The sequence below is a fragment of the Mchenga conophoros genome, linkage group LG18, assembly GCF_057382185.1.
Source record: "Mchenga conophoros isolate Kocher_MC1m ecotype Shallow Benthic linkage group LG18, M_conophoros_male_GT1.1, whole genome shotgun sequence".
Taxonomy (NCBI): Eukaryota; Metazoa; Chordata; class Actinopteri; order Cichliformes; family Cichlidae; genus Mchenga; species Mchenga conophoros.
This window is the reverse complement of record NC_140543.1, coordinates 26,189,306-26,198,971: the sequence shown is the minus strand read 5'-3', so window position 1 is coordinate 26,198,971 and position 9,666 is coordinate 26,189,306. Positions and strand designations below refer to the sequence as shown.

General features: G+C 39.7%; 1 protein-coding gene across 1 annotated transcript; it reads left to right on the top strand.

Annotated features, from left to right (window-relative positions):
• Positions 1-4,687, top strand: rgs18 (regulator of G protein signaling 18). The gene is made up of 5 exons (XM_085254784.1): positions 1-199; positions 691-795; positions 1,012-1,073; positions 1,571-1,737; positions 3,073-4,687. Exons 1-5 carry the CDS (start codon positions 78-80, stop codon positions 3,325-3,327), a joined length of 711 nt encoding a protein of 236 aa, XP_085110910.1. The 5' UTR covers positions 1-77; the 3' UTR covers positions 3,328-4,687.
• Positions 4,688-9,666: the final 4,979 nt, after the last annotated feature.

Genomic DNA, 9,666 nt, shown 5'->3' with positions numbered 1-9,666 from the left:
GGTGGTTCAACGAGTGATGGGTTAAACATTTTTCAGAGAGTTATTTGTGGCCTGCTGCTTTGCACGCCACAGACAGCATGGAGACGCTTCTTCTTCTATTTCCTCAATTCAGCTACATGCCCCCAAAGGAGGAAGCATATTTCAAAATGTTTGGTCCAGTAGGCTTACAGACACCAAAGATGAAGGACGACAGTAGCAGGTTGGTGTGTGATTTTCCGTCATTTTTAAATGTTTACCTGTTTTCTGAAGTTGAATATTTTCAGGGGGCTTTAGCAATTTCTAACAGCTATTACAAGAAATTGGAGCAGTACAACTTTAATCAACCAGAAATAGATTCAGCAAGCGTTTTTGTACAAAGAAGAAATATTTTAATCTGTAATATTCACGACATGTCTCCGTACCTTGTAGATTTGCCTTTTCTGTGCTGCTCAAAGCTGCTATAGCTGACACCATATAAGGCTGTTGAACTTAAAAGCTGCCGTCTTCCCTCATAAGGGTCTCCACGCTTTTCTTAAAAAACACGTCAGCTTATGTGACTGAACTTGCAATCTGTACTATGCTGCAGAGCTGTTGTGCAATTCATATTGTGCCATGAAAGCCACTTCAGAAAGTGTGCCTTTAAGGAGAAAAGTTTGCTGCAATTGTAAGTGCACCTTCTGGTCTTTTATATTTGTTCTCCCTTGTTTGCAGGCAGAAAGACAAAGAGAGGAAGAGTCGGCTTAGCCTTTTTCTCACCAAGTCAGGCTCTCACGAAAACGTCAGTCCCAGTAAAAAGACAGCTACGACACCCAGCAAGTGAGAAAGAAAAAAAAAATCCATTAACTTCTCATGCAGGCCGTGGTATTTTGCACAAGCGTTATCCCTTTTTAACCTCAGATTTCTGTACCCTCCATGACTCATTACACACTCACAGATAAATGACATCTAGTACGTCTCTGTGAGAATCCAAGACATTTTTTTTTTGCTGCATCATTAGAGGAGAGCTGACCGCATCTCTGATTTGTTTCACAGCATCTCAACGGAGGCAGCTTTGCAATGGAGCGACTCCTTTGAAGAACTACTAAAGCACTCAGGTCAGATTAATGCCTGAAACTTTTCAAAAATGTTGTGTCGAATTAAAACCGTTTCTTGTGCTGTCAAACGCTTTGCTTCATTTGAATTGTAAACTGTAACACAGTGTTCGAAGCGCTAAATAGTTAATGGGGAGTGCTGTGAGAGTTTCACTACATCTTTTAATGTTTGTTAACACAGATAGTAATACAGAAACTGTGCAACTTCCTCCCCTCGTCACAGATGCCGCACAGAAACACTGTGACCTGCTGTCGTTTTGGCACGGTTAACAGATCCATGTAATAACATCCACACTTTTGAGCACACTCACACATATTATGGTTAAGCTGTTTCGGGATAGTTAAACTGACTATAGAGCTGAGACTCATAGATTATGAAGTTTTGGCAGGTTTCCACAACACACTGAAATATGGAAGCTACATGTCCTTAAACAGCTGTAGTTACAGGAGCGTGACTAACAGTGTTTCTCTGTTTCTCTGTTTCTGTTTCTTTACATCAGATGGGGTGGAAACCTTCTCTCAGTTCCTCAGGACAGAGTTCAGTGAAGAAAACATTGAGTTCTGGTTGGCCTGTGAAGAATACAAGACCACTGATTCTGAGACAAAGCTGCTGTCCAAAGCCAAATATATTTATACAATTTTTATTGAATCCGATGCCCCTAAAGAGGTATGACATATGCCTTTTTTTACATCACAAACGGCATGGATGTTGTGTTGCTAAGCTGGGCTTCAAAAGCTTAACCCCCCCTGGAGTGCAGTTTACCGTTTTTCTTGGCTTATTTGTCAGTGAGGGCTGTTGACAACTTGAAATATTTATATTATCGTAATAAAAAAATAACAGTAGGCGAATTCTAAAGTGCTGTGTAGACAGGAGCCCGCAGCAACTTGACCTTTGCGAACAATCATTAGGAGCAGCAGCTCGTCGAGGTCATGTGTTTAGCGCTTACACGGCTGCAAAGCAGGTTGAGTTATTTCTGTGCGAGACAGTTGTGGTTTAAAAGGTTTCCACTCACTTTGCAAAGATGATGCGACCACCATCTGATATGCTTTCAGGGCCCATAGCATATTTGACCGTTAAAGAGTTCTGCGTCTGGTTTGAGGTTTTCACATTCCTCTGCAAGAGTGGAGAGAGCATCTCCCACACACTTTCAGTCTAAGATGAGTGCATATGTAAATCTGAAAGAGGGTTTTCAGAGCAGCGCTGCAGTGGCATTATTGCACACAAGTACACAGCTCGAGCGATTTGAAGGGAGAAACAAATGTAAATGAATGCAACCTTCAATACTGATGGTAGACGATAGCGTAGTTTCACACGCATGCATATTTATTTTGAAAGCTGCTGGTAGTTTTTCAAAGGAAAGTATCTTAAGAATATTTCAGTCTATAAAGGGCATAAATATGGTTTTTCCGCCAGTAATTAAACATTAAAAAGCCAGTCACGAGAGTAGGAGGCAGAAAATTAACCTCTATCTGTGATGATATCTAAGAAACTGATGTGTGTCAGTGACTGTTTAAACTCAGATTATCTAGAGTTGAAATATAGTGTCAACAAAAACATGCACGGGGAAAGAAAACTCACGCTCTGAGCGCAGTTATGAGTAACTCACATTTTGGCTTTGGAAAGCGATCCATTAATGTCAAGGTGAGGTTTGACATTCTTAACCTTTTTTAAGAGATCCACTAAAGCAGGCACAGCAGAATTATTTTCTCTTAAGAAGAGCATCTTGACATTCTGAAATTGACTTTTATTTGGTGTCGCGTGTGTGTGTAACCTTCTGAAACATCGAGATGTGGAGTTTCTCCATTGTTGTAAACGACTCCACGCAGCGCTCACTGCGGGTTTCGGGGTTTCCCCTCTCTTATCAGTAACTTGCATATCTACTCAGGCCTTTGTCTAACCCACTGTCTGCCCCTGCTGCAAACCTACGCAAAAATCCCAAACTCGGGTTGAAATGTACGTGGGCAAGTGTAGAGTTAACATGTGTCCCTATTTTTCATTCAGATCAACATTGACTATCACACCAAGACGGCCATCCAGAACAACATGGCAAAGCCCACAAAGAGCTGTTTTGAAGCAGCTCAGATAAAAGTCTACAGCCTGATGAAAAAGGACTCCTACCCCAGGTTCCTGCAATCTGACATTTATCTGCGACTCACCAGGAGGAAAGGGCCCGGAGCCACCATGTTTCGCAGAAGGTCACGCTCCTGTGTATTCAACGACAGAGGGGAGGCCACGACCGAACCCTCAGCCTGGTAGCTTGGAGGAGCAGTAGCTCACTCTGTGCGATGGATTAATTATTATATTGCAGCACAACTGCTGAAATATAAAGTGTGGTGCGGAAGTTTATTATTTTCCACAGGTTTGCTTCTGCAGAGTGCATTATTTTTTTATAACCACCGTTGCCACAGTGGATTACTCCACATGCACAGCACTGTGACAGCATGCCAGCAATAGTAATCTAAATAACATTTTGGGAAGTACATTTGTTTGCTTTCTTGAATGCACAGACTGCTACAAATCTTAAACGCGTGTGCGGTAAATGCGTGGCTACAGCTAGAAGCTGGCTAGTTTAGCTTAGCATAAAGGCCGTTAACAGGAGATTATAGGCACAGAAGCTCTGTTTCAGAGTCACAAAATTCAAGCGCAGTTCCTCTAAAGCTAATTTTGAAAGCTTTAAGCTTTATATGTTAACAGTTCATTCTGTGGAGAGAAAAAAAGATAGTATTTAAAGAAGTTTCACTTCATTCTGAGTCTTTGTGATGGGATACGCTAACGGGCTGCGGGCGGTAGCTTTATGTCATGCAGATAGGAGAGTTCACAGGATTAACCTTCAGCTACAAGAATAATCTCAAAGGTTACGTCACAGCCATGTGGTTATCTGAAAATAATGGACGCCCCCTGGTCAATCAGAATTGAATATTCTCAGTGGCCATTGTATGAAACCAGGTTACTCCGCAGCATCTGTGGATTGATCTATTATCCATTCTTTTCCTCAGAGGCGCTTTACTTGTGGATTCAATCTTTATTGATGATTTTTAGATATATTTTTTTTAAATCTCACAAAACTTGAATGACAATGTGATAGCTAGCTGGAGACAGAATCTCAGATGAGACGCCTCCTCCCCACTGACAGTATCCAGCCAGCCGTACAGGCAGCCACACTGAGGCAGCCCTCGTGACTTCAGACTGGGTATACTTCATTTGGTTTGTTTTCCGATCCAACAACAGCACCTTAAAACACCATTAATGCAGTCAATGCAGCATACGAGCCAATTTGAATGTGTCTCATTAAAAGGAATTCATGAATTTATCCTTCTATCGCACTGCCCACCTGTCTCAATACTAACTTGCAGTGACAGCCTGCTGTAAAAGTACAGAAACCTTTTGTTTTTTTACAGATCTCTTATTTCTGCTGTTAATCAAAGACTCATTTTTTTCACACCAAGAAAATGTATCTGTGCTATTTGAATACTAATATTATAAATTATGATTGCCTTTTTTTCCGTTTGCTACCACCTAATAATTTATGTATTATTCATATGTCATCATACGTGTTGACTTGCTGTAAATGATGTGGAGTAACTCAAATAAACACTTTCTTATAAAGCACTTTTAATGAGGCCTTCAGTGGCATTAATTACTCTGAATGACCGCATCTAAATGTGAAAAATCGAGCTGTAGCGTGTGCATATTACACTAGTGGGGGAAATTGTGATCTTGTGTAGCTCCCTATTCCAAATCACAGAAAAATTAATAGTCCGTATCAGGTCCCACCACTCTAGCACGAAATTATTCATGTTACTGTATATGTATGCACAAGCTATACTTCTTGTAAAGACAAATGTGTATTAATTCAGAATTGTTGCCCCTGAACTCTTGAATATGCATGCAGACAGACTACATCTAAGTACTTAAAGCGGTACATACACACATAGTGCTGGTTTAGCTCATTAACACAGATGTCAAGGATTCAAGAATGCTTTAAAGGGATAAAGTCAATCTCAGCCCAAGTACCTGTCACTCTATAAAACCTGTGCAGAATACCTCACATTTCCCATTAATTATGCATCCATCTAGATGGCAGCAGCAGCAGCATGCATACACTGCAGTTCCTGCTGTCTTCTCATACCAATAGTCAAAGAAGGAGTGTGGGGTGTGGGATTTATTGTAATGGTCTTTTAACAAAGGTAGTAGCTCTGCTGCCCTCCCAAATACATCACAGCATAAGATTAGTTGCCCGCTAAGACTTTGCTGGCAGATTCCGTGTTTCTTTCCCCATTGGCATTTAAATTCGAAGCTCTGTCTATGCTAAAAAGCCTCTAAAGTCACCCACAAGTTAAAGATGTATTGTGGAACTGCTGAAGGGAAACAAAAGAGTAAGAAAGCAGTTTGCCTGGAGATATGAGGCTTGTAAAACACAATGAATACCAGTCTAAGAGGAGTTTAAAATGAAAAAGATGTGTTATAAGGTGGCTAACAGTGGATTTTACAGACACTTTCTCCAGTATGTTTTTGTTTTAAAAGATTACTCAATGTAGACCGAAGAGCGTCAGCAGTTTATGTACCTGCCGGGCTCTTGTCTCCTTTTTGAGAACAAGTTTGTCCCGTCTCCGGAGCCTGTGTGGCTCAAATTTAGCAAGAGATTTGCTGACACCCAGGCTCACATATTGAGTTGCGAAATCTTCCCCCGTTAGAAATCCATTTGCACTTGATGTGGTTGACCTGCAAAGATATTGACACACTTCAGTATATTTCACTGCAAACAGAGGGCCATGTCGAGTTTAAAAATCTTGAGGTGAGAGTTTGTATTTTGTATTAAACCTCCACTGAAGTAACAGAAGCAGCGAGGCACCCATTTATGCTGGGAAAAATCAGCACTGCTGATTCTTAAAGTGGCTCCATGTTTATCAGTGGACTGGGGGCAGGTTTCTGGAGGAAGTAGCCAAAATCGTTTTTAGGAATAATGTCAGACTGAAGGCAAAATGAAACATTGAAACACACGTTGTCAAAAAACATGTCAGTTGCATAAGATCTATAGGAGCAGGCTGAAATAAGTAGCAACTGTACGTATAAGTGGGAATGTAACATTTAACAATTAATAAAAGAAAAATACATAACATGTTTCACCAAGGACAAGCCGATGCTCTGTCAAGATTTTTACTGTTGTTTATAGAACAGTTACATTTGAAGGTACATGAGCAAGAAAGAAAGGCAGAAAGCCTGCTGCTGTCTTTTAATATCATGTAAGTCAAAAGTCATCACCTTCAAGAGTTCGAAATCTAATTTAAATCAAGTGCTGATCGCATCTTCGCTCTGCACCAATCTCTACCCCACAGTCTTGAGGAGAACAGACAAACCCCCCGTTCGAGTTCAAATGAATAAAGCAAGCGGAGCGCACAACAAAGGGAGACAGGCTGAATCAGAGCCGTCAGTAATTATACAGGATGGTTGACACAAATGTAAAGATAGGACAACTAGAGTGCCCCCATGTGTATGGTGAAAAAACTGCATCTCTACTTGCTGTGGGAGTAGTGAGACGCTGCATACATTCTAGGCCAATTTATTAGGTACACATTACTACTGGTGGGTCAGGCCCCCTTTTGCTTTTGGAACTGGCTTACTTCTTTGTGACGGAGATTCAACAAGGTGATGGATGTGGTCAGCAATGGTACTCTGTGATGTTTAAAAGATGCTCAGATGGTACTAAGGGACCCAGAGTGTGCTAAGATCTCCTTCATCACCCTCAACCGCTGATACAAAGCAGGATGGATCCATGCTCTCATGTAATTTATGTTAAATTCTGATCCTACCATCTGAATGAAAGACTCACTGGACCAGCAACAGTTTTCCAGTCTCCTGTTGTCCATCTATCCAAACTATAGCCTCTGTTTCCTGTTCTTAGTTGACAGCAGTGGTACCTGTTGCGGTCTTTTGCTGCTGTAGTCCATCTGCTCTTCTGCATATCTTCATTGTAGCCAGTGGTCACTGGGATTAATGTTGCCTTTCTATCAGCTCGAAGCAGTCTGGTCATTCTCCTCTGACATCTGACATCAGCAAGTCATTTTCACAGAAAGAACTACTCCACACTGGCTATTTTCTCATTTTCTATAAACCCTAGAGATGGTTAAGTAGGAAAATCTCAGTAAATTAACAGTTCCCGAAGCATTCACACCAGCCTAGCATCACCTTTTAAGTCTATGTTAACGAGCAGCTGAATAGGTGTGCTTAATAAAACGGCGAGCTGATGAGCTAGTCAGTATTGCATTATTGATGAACTACCCATTAGTACCTATTAATATCTTAACAATAACATAGGGCACATTGAATTTCTTTCTCGTCGATGCCTTTTATTCAGTCATCTATCCTCTGGGTTAATGCTGCTGTCAAACAGCACCTTTGTATTTACATGGTGATATATTAGATTTATAACTTTGGATTTAGATTTTATTATGTTTTGTTTTATGATATTTTAGTGATTATGGTTATATTCTAACACGGAGTGGAAAAATGTCTTTATTTTATTAAGTTATTTATGTAAAAATTAGACAGAGAACTTCTCTATTGCACCACTGCATTTTCCTTTTCAAATATAAACTTCAATTTAAAAAGACTTTTCATGTTTTAATGGATACCATTTCTCAAAGAGTTTTACTGCAGAAATGAATAGTCCACAGTTCCACTGGCTCAGGATGAAATGTACCTGTTTTCCTAAAGGATGGTACCAATCTAACTCTTCGTCCCATTGCTTCAGTTTGCATGTTTTCCTCCATCTGTTCTAGTATCTGTATCTCTGTTTTGAAAAAAGATTTGTTTTGTTAAATATAATTGCAATTTTTGTGTGGTCCATACTTATAACATATGAATATTCCAATTTAAAATCCTGGTTTTCACCTTCGGGGCTCTGTATGGTAATCACCTGCCTGCTTCACAGGGTTAGGGTCTTGCAGCCTGTGCTTGTTATCATCTCAAAATCCAGACTAAAAGCTAAAGTAATGAAGTCTTCGCAGCTCTAAGGACTCGTGAATGTGAAAACTTGTCTTGTTAAACCAGCATTTTTGTAGCTTTTTACTTTGTTTCTGTCTTATTTCAGTTGTTTTTTTTTTTCCTTTTGATGTCCTGGTGTTTTTTTTCTGACATACAGCATTTTGTGATTTATGTCTTGGAAAATGCTCAATGAATATAATTTACTTACTTCCTTAGTTACATGTAAATACTGCAATGTAATACGTCAGCCTTTTTTTTAACTGTTTCCTTGCTTCGCTCCTTCCTTCTTTGATATGTTTTCTTTGCAGCATGTAAGGAGTTTTAAAACATCTCACATTTTGCTTTTTGACTTAATTAATAAAATACAATTTCAACAAAGGAATTGTTCTTTGTAATAAAAAAGAAAAACATTTGAAGACTTCTCCACAGCGTTATTTCTGGCCGCATTTTGGACCTTTTTTTTTTTTATCCTTTCTGTGTCTGGTAATTATTTATCAGTAACTAAATCACTGTAGCTCACGGCAATTGAAATGGCTTTTCAGCACAAGTGGCCAACTTTTTAAAAAATCTCATCAACACAAGAGGGTGTTTTTTTAGCATATTGTAACAAATGCGTTCTCTTTTACTAAAAGAGCCTTTTTAGGCTTGCGTTGAGCCCTTTTATTCTTGGATTCTCTTAACTTTTCAGAACTAGAAAAAACATCCTGGATGCAGTGAATGCGCAATGAGAGCACACCTCAGTATAGTCCACACGTCTTTCAGGCCATGGGCTCTTTTGAAAAACAAATTCCTCAACCTGGTGTGTCTACACACATGCAAATAAGGGCAGCCTGGGTGTTTTCCATCACCTGTGTGATCACCTTGTCATTTACATTCTTGGTTTGTTTCGGCCCATCACATTTGAGCCAGTGGTCAACAAGGTCAGCAGGCTAAAGCATTCTAGAAATACTTATGATGACATCTATATGTATGACTTGTATGCAAGCAACAAAGTCAAATGAGAAGAGGACTCCTCCATATATAGCTCCTGGTCCGTCATGCTGTTCTTTGATGCATTAGAAAGTGAGAATGACCGCCCTGGGGTTGATGGGTTTGAACACACAGCAAAATACATTCATACAGCTGCCAAATGCTATTATTTACATTAAGTGAGATGCATCATGGAAATGTAAAATATGAAAAACATTCTCCCTCAAACAACAAAGTAGATATTAAATGAAAAGCTTAAACATTCTATTTGTGAAAGACGAAAAGTATGTAATGGACCTAATGTGAAAACAAACCTCTTGGGGTAGTTTATCACACTGTTAATGTGTGAGGGTGAAAAACTAAATAGAATTGTTTGCACCCGATTTGTTAATTGGTTGTTTTTTAAGACTTCTCCAAGTTTTAGAGCTAGAAACGTCAATGCAAACTTGCACACACGGTTGACCAAATTAGCTACATCCCCCCAAAAATGTGTCTAAAATACGACACTGTTTGCAGTGTGTAAGTCAATATTTTGTATAGCCGTCTTTATTCTTCAACACAGCCTCTTCTTTGGATGTTGGCAGGATGTGGGGCTCGTGTTCCAGATGAGATAGAAGACAACGTTCTTTTAAACCGTGTTAA

Bases quoted from the DNA above. Each gene is read 5' to 3' on its own strand.
- rgs18 (XM_085254784.1), top strand. From the start codon at position 78: ATGGAGACGCTTCTTCTTCTATTTCCTCAATTCAGCTACATGCCCCCA. The intron at 200-690 runs GTTGGTGTGTGA...CCTTGTTTGCAG, and splicing joins ATGAAGGACGACAGTAGCAG to GCAGAAAGACAAAGAGAGGA. The intron at 1,738-3,072 runs GTATGACATATG...TTTTTCATTCAG, and splicing joins AATCCGATGCCCCTAAAGAG to ATCAACATTGACTATCACAC.